Genomic DNA, 13,124 nt, shown 5'->3' with positions numbered 1-13,124 from the left:
GATCAGTTTGGCGGCAGTACTCTTTGAAGCATGTTAGATCATGTTGCTGTACTGCCATTCCCAGGTGGTGTAAAATTCTTTTCTATTCCCGCTTTAAAGATGTTGTGAAAAAGAAATGGTGCCTGTAGTGCGCTCTTCGCTCCCCAGAGAATATTACGCAAAATTAATAAAACGGCTTTCTGTTTATGTCGATTATCTTGGCATTTTACATCAAGTGGCAGAGCCCCTGCACCTGCCCTGACCATTGCTCCTCTTAAGAGTGCACACAGCCATCAAGCACCCCTCACCCTTCCACCCTCTCCAAGCCCACACTGCAAGTGCTCTTCCTAGTCTATAACTCGGGAGCTTCCTACAGTCCCCAGGATCGTGGTAAATTTAGAATTGAAGCTTACTCTTTTCTATATTTTTCCCACCAATAAATTCTAAAATCTCTTTTAGTTTCCTTGCAGAGCGCAGATGGGTAAGTTCCCCCCACCCGCTAAAACTTGCCTAAAATCGGTGAGTCTGGCCCTTTTGTGAAAGGCCAAGGAGTGGGCTGGCCACTGAGGGTCCACGACCCCCAGCACCGTTTGCAAGCACAAGCTCGGCGCGAGGGAGCGGCGGAGGGCGGCCAGCAAGCGGGCTCTGTGAGCCGAGACCCCCCAAACAGCCCCGCGTCTTGGGGACAGGCCGGCGGGCCCTGGCCAGGGCGCTGCGCCGCGGCCTCCGCGCCTCCTTGGGGCGCCGCGCGGCCAGGCCGGTGGCGGCGGTCCCCGGGGATGGCGACGGCCGGGCTCCGCCAGCAGGTGGCCCCGGGGTCCCGGCGGCACCGCCCCCTCCGCCGGCGCCCCTCCTCCCGCGGGGGCGGTCAGCGCCCCGGCCGGCTCCGCACCCGCCGCCGCCCTCTCTCGGCTCGCCCGCCCGCCGAGTCCCCGCGGCCGCCGCCGCCGCGTCCGCAGGCTGAGCCCAGGCGGGCCGCGGCAAGCGCCCGGCTGCTCCGACCCCCGCCACCGCGCCCTCTCGCCGCCGCACCCCGGCTCGGCCCGCTCCCAACGGAAAGTTGGGCTGCGGCGGGCGGCGTTTGGAAACCGCGAGCAGGCGTGAGAGCCGCTGGGGGGGCGCCTAGGGCACCGGGAGGCGGCGCCGCGCGGGGGCAACTTCTCCCGGGAACCCGCGCCGCCCGCCCCGTGCCTGGAGCCCCCGAGCGGGCTCGCGGTGGTTCCTCCCGTCCCTCGGCCTCCCCCCGCCGATTCGAGACGCGGACCTTGGTCCCGGCGGCTCCGCGGCGGTGACACGAGCCCGCGCCGCCGCCTCAGCCTCCGCCGCCGCCTCAGCCTCCGCCGCCTCCTCAGCCCCGCTGCCGCCTTTCCCGCACTATGGAGTTCTCCGAGAGGAAAAGAAGCAGGAAATCCCAGAGCTTCAAACTGGTGAGCCGAGGTAAGCGGCCGGCCGCTGGCGGCGGGAGGAAGCGCCGCACACCGCGCACTCGGCCCCGCGCGCCCGGCCGCCCGCGGGGTCCACGCCGGGGGCGCGCCCGCTGTACCCCCTTCCCCGCCGGAGCCGGGGGCCCGCGGCCGCTCCTGCTCGCGCTGGGCAAAGTTGTGCAGGGAAAGGTTGGGTGTTATTTAACGTAAACAAATCGGAGGGCAGGTCAGGAAATTAGCAAACAATGACACCGGGGGCCCGAGCTCTCCCGGGGGGTGCCGCGGGGCCGGGCTGGGGCGGCCGCGACTGCTCAGGCCAAGCGCGGACCCGCCGACCAGGGATTTGCTGTTTGTGTTTTGTTTTGCTTTTTCCCCAAAGAGAAGGGGGTAAAAGATGATCGTCGTTCTTAAGGAGAAAGAAGCTCATGAGGTGTCCAAGCTCCAAGCAGAATGTTGCCATCTAACATCTTTTCTAGCTGGATGATTTAGATTGGAAAGGTGTTTTAGACTAGATCACATGCCCGTGAGATGAGTCTCGTTAAAATAAAATAAAACCCAGCCAATTCCTGACCATTGAACAGGTGTATGCCACACTCGGGGCTTTCATTTTGTCAGGGAAGAGGAAAGTTGAATCCAGTCTTGTCTGTGCCCAGTTACTTGTTAGAGTCTGTCTTTTTGATTTGACTCTTTAAAAAATGATGAGAACTAAAGATAAGAGCAGAGGTGAAAACATGTGAAATCGCATTGTGTCACTTTAAATTGGAGGCAGGTGGCTTTTTTTTTTTTCATTGTAATGTCATAAGTCCTAATATTCAGTTTAGACCCACCCTGTTTAAATACCTTTGAATCAACTTGAGGTGAAAGCCAAGCCACAGAACCTGTCCACTTTTCCTGGGTTGTTTTATCTAACCTTGGCATCGGAGTAAAGAGCCACACAGTTGTTTCGACAACCTGCAGAAGTCACTTATAAACTGATGGAAATTGGAGGGCAATTGTAAGTTATCAAGTTTTCCCAACTAATCTAAACTAACTGCGATGTGGACTCAATAAAGCCTGCTTTTGGTTAGTCTGTGAATGGTTTAATCATAGACATTTTGAAGATCTGCACATCTGTTTCCCCTAATTTAGTTTGAGCACTGTTATATGAAAGAGGCCTGTAATAGTTTATGTATGCAAAATGTGTGGCTCTTCTCTCTTTCTTTGTAATTTTTTTTTCCATAGGAGTGTTGATTACTCAGTTATTTGTACTTTAAAGTCTCTCACTGTAACTGCCCTGTTGGTGCTTTTTCATTCATTCAGGAATGTAGGCTGCTTTCTTATTTATGACCTCAGGGAGCATACCACTTTATTTTAAAAGTGAGAGTAGCCTTATGGACATTGTCCTGTGACATCTAAAGCTAAAAAAAGAGAAATAGATGTTAAGAAAAACCTCTTGTATTATTTGTAGGTGATACTGTTTTGTAAGAAGCAGAAGATTGCCAGAGAACAGTAGCCTCTAAAGAGAGAAGCTTATAAAATATTATGTTTTAGATTTTAATTGACATAGCAAGTTTTCCTTTTTTTTTTTTAATCATTGGTCTGAGTCTTCTCTTTGCAGGTGCATTTTTTAGAAAATAAGCAATTGCACGTTAAATAAGGTGCCATAGCTGAATAAGAAAGATCCACTTGTGTGAAAGATGAAAATCTTACTTCCTTTCAAATTATACTGTACTTGAAGCAACAAATTACTATTTTTCATGTGTGCTTGCATCTAAGCAGTTTGAAGGCTGAGATTTTCTGGGTAAACTGAGAATGCCAGGTAACTAAAGCATACTGTTGATATGCTCATAAAAATGGGTTGTGGAGTTAAATTTGGAAACCTCCCCTGGCCTATGATTTGGCAAGATTTTTCTTTTCCTTATAAATATACTTGTTGTCTCAAAAGAAAAGAAACCTAATAATTGACATCTGTGCACAGAATTTACCATGAAGACAATGTAACCTAGCCTAGCTCTTTTCTAAAGTCAAAATAATCTATCAACTTTGTGGACTTCAGAGTAAATAAAGTTTTAGGGATTATATTTACTACAAATTCTTTGATTAGTGAGTTCTCAAATACATGTTTATAAATTGTGTCATAGAGAATGAGAGTCTAGACTTCATTGCTTATTCCTATCTTGAGGTCAATATAATTCTAATTTTTTATTGTTTTCTCACACCAGATTATCACCATGAGGTATATAAGATCTCAGAATTCAGCAACGATGTTAATGGGGAGGCCAAAGAGACACAACCCATTTTTTTAGGTAGGTTCCTATGTCAATTAATTTCTTAGTAAAACAGTATAGCCATTTGCAATTAGGGGGGAAAAAGAGATTGTGCGAGAACGGGAAATGTCTGCCATTGCTTAATGTATGACATTCTTTTCAAGACCTTTTATTTTACGGATTGCCAATATATCCCTTATTAACATTGCTAAAAGTTGTAATTTCAGACATAAATGTTTATTAGTGTCTACACACAGTGCTAATTATCACTCACTCACAGAGCCAGATGCTGACCATGCAATTTTGTCGCTCTGTGCTCACCCCATTTACATTGCATATTCGCTGGCATGCTTCACTGGCAATAGTTTGTGTAATTGGGGTATTACATCTTTGACATCTGGATAACAGAAATTCAATTTCCAGGAAGCTGCTATTTGTTTGGTTTTGCTTCTGCCCTGGGTGGGATAGAGGATTAATGTGCTGTCTTATTATAATGTCCCTTCACCTCTGTGGCCTGGTTGCTAATCCTGCCATGACAAAATTAAATTAAATCTACAGTCAAAAAGCGTAAGGAAAATGAAAGTGTGATTGTCTGCCTAACCACCTCTTGACAGTGCTAGTTATCAGTGAATATCTCCTCATTTTCCTAGCTTTGTATTCCTTTCTTAGGAACGTTTCTGGTCAAGGAGAATGGCTCTGCCTTTCTCCTAACATCCTAGTTCCTGGCTAAACTCAGGGATAAGCAGAGCAAAGGCAGAGTCTCTGAGACCATCCAGTGAGTGTTGTTGCTCTACTATGAGTATGTAGCCAAAAGTGTCACCACTTCATTCATGTGTAGTTTTGGTACAAATACTGTACACAAAGGACTGTGGATATGCAGTTTGTTACTTGCAGACGGTGAACCAAAAATGACTTTTTTTTTTCCCCTAAGAGTAAAGTGCCCATAAAGTCAGAATAGACTGTGAATGGTGGCATTTGGCTTCAATTTTGCCCATCTGGAACATTCTATAACCCTAAGTAATAAGGTGTAAGCTAGGTGCTGCACATCCAGGAAGCAAACCTGAGAGAAAGTCAGGGCAAGACTGATGGAGAGCAAGGGCCAGAATTGCCTTATGGCTGGGTTCTTCAGGTGGCAGGATCCCTGCTCAGACCAGTGTGATAGTCCCTTAAATTGAAACATCATGACAGCTGGAGGGTAGGGTGTGCTCTCATCAGGATCTCTGTTTTACTTTGAGGGAGAGGAAGAGTATGTTGCAAAGGGCTTAGAAGAGGCAAATAGATATTTAGGTGAAATAGGAGAGAAACATCAGTATTTCTTACATGAACCATCATTGAAGGTTCATGGATCTTTCCTTTGAGGCCAGCACTGCTCATAGCACCTGTTGACTGTTGAGAGAATTAAAACCCAAAAGGCTTTCAAATGAACCGCTATGGCCCAAAAAGAGAGAGTCTTGGATTGTACACTTTTCCGTTCCCTTATGTGGTCAGTTGAATTCTATATTTAAGTTCCACTGGATTTAGTTTTTGAAATTAAAAAAAATGTGTCTTCTAGTAGAAAATTTACATTTATAATATAAATAGAACTTCATGTCCTTGATTTAATTCTTCAGTGAAGGTCTCCCTATAACCCCCTTTCTGCTGTGTGCTTGAAAGTAGTTTGGTTGCTGGAGTGAGTTGAGAACACAAAAGAGGGAAGATTGAAGAATAGGAGGATTTCTCAGGATTCAGAGTGCTCAGGATTCAGTAAAATGTGAATTGAAGGTGGCAGACATTGCTGCTTTCCTTTTTCCTAGTTTGAGTTGAGGAAGTATGAGAATGCCAATAAATAACAGACTGGGGATGGACTTTCAAAGTGGTTGGTCAAGAGGGCCTTTGACATCAAGGGACAAAAGATTCAGCAGCCCAGGAGTGTGCTGTACGTTATTTCTCAATCTTTTGCTTTTCTGGGGAAAGTCAACATATGGTTCCCAAAGAAAATTTGAGATCTTCAGGACAAATTTTGAAAAAGAGTGGAAGTGATTATACAAACATGAATTTTTCAGCAGTTGGAAATAGTCACTGATAACATCTGAAATTAGAAATTTTGTCATTGACAGCATGTTAGTTTGTAGATACTCTCCTCAAAATAGATTTAAATCAGGTTTGTCTTGTAAATTGAAAGTCTACTCATAATATTACTTATGATAGAGCTAGAGACCAAAATTCCAGAACTGTTTCATCTGTAGGAAAGTGCCAACACATGGCCTCCATGATGTCATATAGGACTTTCTGCTTTCAAATGTATGTGTTATCTTTGACAGTCAGTGTCTGTAAGATTAAAGTTCATGTCCCAGGGAAAAAGAGAGTGCTCCAGAATTTAGCAGAGGTTCCCACATCAAATCTATTTCTCCGGAACATTTTTAGACTGTGAACTAAGGTAGTGCATTCAACATGTCAGGTAGCTCAAGAGTGTGAATGGCTTAAGTGCTTTGGGAATTACTCACATATTTTTAATTTGATAATAGGGTCAGAAGAGGTAACTTTACCCCCATGGACATTGACTTTCTCAAGCTGGCTTGAGGGAACTACAGTAAAGATTTTAGTACTGTTTGGGGGAAAACAGTTCATTTCACCAATTCAACTGTGTTTTTGTGGAATGGGAATGGGGTCAAAATGGATAGAATAGGACCCTGCTCTCAATGGCTAAAATACAGTTGACAGGGGCAGGCAGGACAAATTCAGGAAGCAGCGAGCAATATGTAGCAGCTACAACAGCTGCAATTTGAGCTGGGTGCACAAGGCTTTGAGTTGAGTACTTTAAGTGAATTACTTCTCACAGCAAATCTGTAGCAGTCATCATCATCATCGTCGTCCCTATCTTGTAGATAAAGCTTAGAAACATTAAGGTAGCCTGACAGAGATCTCTGTACAGGATTGCTACAGGGTAGGGTCCCAATGCAGGTCTGCCTGAGCTTTGAACATCCCCCATACCACCTCTCTGGGTGAATAGTAATTAAATGACTATTGTGAATGATTGGGGCAAGGAGCAAAGCAGAGTTGGAAGGGACTGTGCAGACTAGACCTTGAACTATGGGAAAGATTTGGATAAGCAGAAGATTCCTGGTGGGAAAAGTGATATGAGCCAAGACAGAATGATAAGCATCATTCTAATTAGATGGTAAGTGTTTTACCTTATAGTTTAGAAAGCACTTTCTTATCTGTTACCTCTTAGGATTTTTATAGTTTACCCTTGAGGTAGTCAGGGTAGTTATTATTATTATTCCCATAATAATAGAAACTGACGCTTAGAGTGAAGTGATTTGTTCATAAGTAGCAGAATCTAGAGTAAATTCAGGCCTCCTATCCAAATTTCCCCTCTACCATGTTGAGGCAGGCAAATTTACAGATCATTGAGGATACTTTAGCTGGTAAGTGGACACTTCTTAAAAGTATTTTAATTAGGCAATTAATTTATTATTCATAACAATAATAAAAATGTTAAATGAAGTCTATTTTGTATGTTGGATTTTAGTTTGGATTTACTATTATATTGCATACATTTGAAATGTTTCATTTTTCAGGTATTCAAATATCATTTATTTATTTATTCATTCAACAAATATTTATTGAGCTCCAATTACATATATGCCAAGTCTGTTCTAGTTGTTCTTTTTAATATTCAATTCAGTTATACAGCTTTCAGTGGATGAAGCACATGGTGTGGTATCCATGCCAATTGAGCAGGGTTGAGATCTCTGAATTTTTAAATCTCTTTTCAGTCGCTTTCTTGTTGATGGCTGCTCCACTAGGGTCCTCAGAATCTCCCCAAAGAGGACTCACTCAGAAAATTCCTACTCACCTTTACAAGTTATGAAGTTTGCCCTTAATGGCAGGTAATGTGTATCCCTGGAGAATGAGGAACAGCCATCTGTGGAACATGGGCACTCTTCACCTAGGGTCTGGTGGCCTGCAGCCCACCTCAGTTCTTGTCTGACCTCAAAGGACTAGAGCTGGAACTCTCCTCCCAAGAGGCATGCTGCCTCATCTGTGGCAGGAGTACACAGGTAGGACCCAACCTTGGATAAAGTGAAGGGTCAAGGGGGGCCAAGAGAAGGAAAAAGGAAGAACCCTTGAAATCCCATCCTTTGGAAGCCAGAGTGTTTCACCTCTGTTCCTCTTCTCAGGAGCTCCATCCTCATCAACATGTCCTGATGTGTCCTATGTCCCTCTCCTTTTTCATGTCAGTTCTCCCCCTTTTCCATGGTGGACTGAAAGGGACAAAAAACTAGGAATGTCTCTTAGGGTTAGGAATGTGGCCAAGGTCAGTGTCATTTATCAATAGTTTACTGCGTGCTAAGAACTTTGTAAATGTCATTCCATTAGTTGTCCTGAGAAAGATATTGTCATTATCTTTGATAGATGAAAAATTTGAGTTCCCTAAGTTGCTTAGTAGCAAAGCCATAAATCTTTCTCTCTAAAATCATGTCCTTGACCATGTGACACACTTTGTTCAGTGCTCTCCCATGTGCAACCCCCAGCATATACACTGGATGCAAGGGGAACAGCTGTTCCAGGAAGGGCTGAAGAAGGTTGAGGATGTGCCTCAGTGGTAGAGTGCTTGCCCAGCATGTGTGAGGTCCTAGATTCAAGGTCTGTCACCACCAATAAAGAAGAAGAGGAAGGAAGGACGGAAGGAAAGATGGACTGAGACTTACATACATCCCACATTCCTCTGCAGGCCCCTGTAGCTTGTTAGGGTGCCCTGAGTCACTATTTAAAAACCCCCAATCTTGATGGTTTCCAAGGTTGCATACAGTACCAAAAATGTCTTATTATATGTCCAAAAAATGGCTTCAAAAACAACTGCAAACACCAGCAAAGTTTAGAGAGTATCTTAGAAAACTTAAGCACCAATGGCTTCTTTAAATATGTGTGAATATAGATAGATTTTGGAAGACATGGATGTGGATTTTATAACTCTCTATCTATTACTTGTTGCCCAAAGTTTGGGAGGCATTTGTAATTTGGCTCACCTCAGTACTTTCATTTATCATGTGGGCACTACTGCAGCTATACCAGGAGGTGGGTTTTGTTATCTAGCTCATGTTTTGCAAATGTGATTCTAAGGTCAGAAATGAAAGTGATTTGCCCAAGGCCACACAGTACTTAGTAATTGACCATACTTAAAATCAGGTCTCTTGATATTTAGTTCCAAAGCTTCCTACCATGTCAGAACTGCCTCAAATTCCGCCTCATCTCTCCCATTCTGCCCCCACCGGCTCACTTTACTCAAGAAGGTTTTAGTTGCCTTCTGATGGACTCTAGAATTGCTGGGCATTCAGTAGCCACAGTCTGACCCTACCTGAGTCTCCCTGCATTCAACTTCCAGGGAACCTCCTCCCCTCAACCACCCTGCTCCCCAGAAGGCAGGACTTGCCCAGGTGAAAGGGGATGCCTTGGATCAGACAAAAGTGGTAGACAGAAGCTTCCTCCTAGGAAAACCCAGGACCCATAAGGAAGAAAGGGAGTAGGGTTTGTGTGCAGGATGCTTCCCATACCTACCATTTAGCCACGACAGTTCTGAGAAGGTATTATTATTTCCATTTAAAAATATTTTTTCTTTAGTTAGTGAGCCTGTATTTTATTTATTTAAATGTGGTGCTGAAACCAGTGTCTCACACATGCTAACCAAGCACTCTACCATTGTACTATGACCACGGCCCTTATTATTTCCATTTTTAAGATGAGAAAAAAATGAATCTGTAGAAATGTTAATTTGCCTGAGGTTTTAGAGCTAGTAGACAGGAATCTGGATTGAGACATCATCTGGCCACATTCTTTTACTCTTTGCTGTGCTGTCTCAGAGGAAGTGTAGTCCTGTTCTCCTCCTTTTCTGATTGCTATTTCTAGCTTATATTTCCTTTTTTATCTCCCTCTTTACCTCACTGAAAGAATTGTGCTTGTGCTGTGTTCTACATCAATCCCTCCCAGAGCCCCTTCTGTTCTCATCTCTGCCTGCTCACCAGGGCCTTCTCCATGTAGTCTCCACTCTCCTATCATGTCTTATCACATTTACAGATTCCAAAATCTTATCTCTTTTGATAGTGTTTAAAGTGCAACCAGCATTAACTAGGCTGTAAGCCTTCTTTATAAATAAAGCCTAAATTTCGGTTGAAAACTTGTTTCATGTGGACTCCGAAAATTAGACATCATCAGCATCTGTTTTCAGATGGGTCAGTGTTATCTTAAGAACCTCTGTAAGCCGGGCACTGTGGTGCATGCTTATAATCCTAGTAGTTTGGGAGGCTGATGCAGGAGGATCATGAGTTCAAAGCCAGCCTCAACAAAAAGTGAAGCACTAAGCAACTCAGTGAGACCCTGCCTCTAAATAAAATACAAAATAGGGCTGAGGATGTAGCAGTTAAAAGAACCTCTGTAATGCTGTACCAGTGACACAGCAGAGTACAGAATGAGACTGCATAGGGTTTTCCATGTATGCTGTGTTACTTTCTTTTGTTTTTGTTTTTGTTTTATGGCACTGGGGATTGAGGCCAGGCTCACCCTGCAACTGAGATACATCCCCAGTCCCCCTTTATAATTTTTTTTAAATTTTGAGACAGGGTCTCATTAACTTGCCCAGGCTAGCCTCAAACTTTTGATCCTTCTGCCTTGGCCTCCTGACTAGCTTTGATTGTAGGCATGTGCCAGGCCCATGGCTTATGTTGCCTTTCATATTTGAGATTTATAAAATATTTCAAGTATGTCTCACAAATTAACATCAGAAATCCCAAATTCTATGCTACTTTAGTATATTACAAAATACCCTTTTACTTGGACAAGTTCTGCTTACTGGGGAGCCGGTTGGTAGAGGGTAGAAGGTTCTCTGGAAGTTGGAGACAGGGAGACTCAGGTAAGGTCAGACTATGGCTACTGAATGCTCAGTGAAGGGATGCAGACTTGATTCTAAAGTCTAGATAAATTTATAGCACAGTAGAGAAAAATCAGATTGAGAGTCAGAAAACTTGGTTTGATCTCAGGTTATAAGTTAATAACAACTTGGACAAAACTCTTGAAGGGTTATCTTTATATTCTGTAGTAGAATAATTATGTTGTCCATCAGATTTTTCTAAGCACATAGAAAATCCTATACAGGAAAAGACTTTTTCAAACTAGAAACCACTATATTCTTTTTTTTTTTTTTATCTCCATCTTCGTCTCCGTCTCCTTCCAAACTAGATGTACACTTCAGTACTGAATAATAACATCACTCTTTCCTGGTACTTACCACATGCAGTCTAATATTTACTTACTTTTCTGCCTGACTTTATTGTGTTCCGTCTCACTCCTGCATATCCTCCTTCAACCCCAACTTAACCATTGCCACATTGAATCCTGGTTGTTTATTTGCACCGTGTCTTGTTTCTCCTAATGCAGATCGTCAGATCCTAGAGGGCAAGTGTGGCCTGGATTCTTTTTTGGGTCTTCATATCCAGGAGTACCTAGCACAGTTCTGTGTTTATAATGCTACTCAGCTGATAGATGTTTAAATATTTGTCACTTAAATATGTGGCTATATTGGATGCTGTCATATTAGTCTTTGAAGATTCATCTTAAAATGTACTACCATACTGAGACTTTAGAGAGATTTGGTGAGTCAGACTAAAATATGTCTCAGAACTTGAAGAAGCTTTTGTAATATATTAGAGTAAAAATTTGGGATTTCTGATAATGATTTATGATATACAATTTAAAATTTTTTACAAATCTAGAAAAGATCAAAAAGGACAGAAACTCACATATGAAGACCAATACACATGAAAAAATTACATGTGTTCTATTCATTTTTACTGGGCTATGATACTGGTACAATGTTAGAGGTGCCTAAGATTGCACTGAAAGTGGATGTTGACATTGTCTATTTCTAAGAGTCTACAAGAGACAAGTTTTTCAATCTTAATTTAAGAAAATAAGACCATGAATTAAACAATGTCAGCAAAGCTGTCACATTTCTGAGAGAACAGGGCCCTGAATACAGCTGCTCAAATTGTACCTACCCACAGGTGCCCAGCAAGGGGTGAATAGGGCTGACATCCATCCTGCATCAGTTCACCAAGGAAGTGGCAGCATTTGTGTGGAGGAAAATTTGTCTCTTTGTTTCTCAGGAAGGCTTGGTGTGGTTTAGCAACTACCCATAAATGAAAAGTGTGATGTGTTGTGATATTTTATTTTTCTTACACTGATCATGACCAAGTCATCAAAAAAAAAAAAAAATCATCCGTGAAGGGCAGAATCCAAGGAGATGTATTGACAGTTTAGCCTTTTTTGGTTCCCTTGGGAATATGATTTTATTTTGGAAGAAAATAATATAGCCATCTATAAGAGAAAATAAAGATTTTGGAACAGTGTGTTTTGCATTTCAAAGTTAAAAATAAACCTAGAACATTGACACAGTAAGGCTGTTTTCCTTGTAAGTTAACAGATTATTGGAGGGGACACAACCTGAGAAGGGATATATTGGCAGTAGCAGGCAGAGCTGGCCTAGAGACTGCAGAAGCCCAAACATATAACAGTTGATCTAGGGGACGCCTTTAGGCTCCTTCCAGTTTCACACACAACTTGGGTTACTCTTTTGCCTGAAATTCTTCATCATCTAATGCTTTCAGGTGAAGACCTGAGATCGTTAGCAAGACAGCTAAGGCCGTGCATGGGCTGCCATCTGTCTGATTCTTCCAGTCTTTTCCTGACCCGCTCCTTCTCACCTTCCAGGCTGAGCCATAGGAGACCACTTTGCATTCTTCCAGTGACCCTGCTTCCTCATGTTTCAGGCCATGTGCTTTCTCCCCTCAGTGACTTCATGGATGTACTTGGAAGTCCACACTTGCCACCCCATCCTCCCTCTTTGCCTAGCTCTCTCTCCTCCCTTGAGATTCCAAGTTGATGTGCCTCCACCAGGTAGCGAGCAGATTCCTCCTCCCCTTCTGCAGTAATCTGTACCTGTCCCTTTCAAAGCAAAGGCATTATTAGTTTACTTACATACATCCCCCATTAGATAGTAAACTCTCTAAGGAGATTATCTCTGTGTTCCTACTGCCCAACACTATGCTAGTCACATAACAAACATCAATAAATACTGGATGAATGAAAGAGGAAACTGATTTTAAATTTAATAAAAAGTGCAATCAACCAATTGGAAACTTTATTATTCAGCTTTTACCTCTAAATTCTCACCCTGCCTCAGTGGTGGAAATTCATACATCTTTCTTAGTTGCTAACTGCACCCTATATATCAGAAGTGAAATATATCAACATTAACAATGAAGTGTTACTTTTCACTGTGTAGATTTCCTATTTTACTAAGTTAATAAGAGCCCCCCCCCTTTAGTCTCTACCTCTGAAATAGGATGTAGTACCATTCCCCTGTGTGTAGACTGGCCTCCACCCACCAGCACCTTGTAGACTCACATTGCACCATACAAAGTCACCCCTGGAACATTGC

At 43.1% G+C, this 13,124-nt stretch overlaps 1 protein-coding gene across 5 annotated transcripts in view; it reads left to right on the top strand.

The window, feature by feature from the left end:
• The first annotated feature begins 965 nt into the window (after positions 1-965).
• Bend7 (BEN domain containing 7) overlaps positions 966-13,124 on the top strand; it is a 79,361-nt gene continuing 67,202 nt past the window's right edge. For 4 of the 5 annotated variants that reach the window (XM_026410270.2, XM_026410266.2, XM_026410265.2 and 1 more), the window contains exons 1-2: positions 966-1,416; positions 3,605-3,688. In XM_026410270.2, coding sequence (XP_026266055.1) covers positions 1,356-1,416; positions 3,605-3,688 — 145 coding nt within the window. In that variant the 5' untranslated portion in view covers positions 966-1,355. The remainder of the gene's footprint in view (positions 1,417-3,604; positions 3,689-13,124) is intronic. The other variant, XM_077802718.1, reaches the window with a different exon arrangement.

This window comes from Urocitellus parryii, chromosome 9, assembly GCF_045843805.1.
Source record: "Urocitellus parryii isolate mUroPar1 chromosome 9, mUroPar1.hap1, whole genome shotgun sequence".
Classification (NCBI taxonomy): Eukaryota; Metazoa; Chordata; class Mammalia; order Rodentia; family Sciuridae; genus Urocitellus; species Urocitellus parryii.
This window is presented reverse-complemented; position numbering and strand designations above follow the sequence as displayed.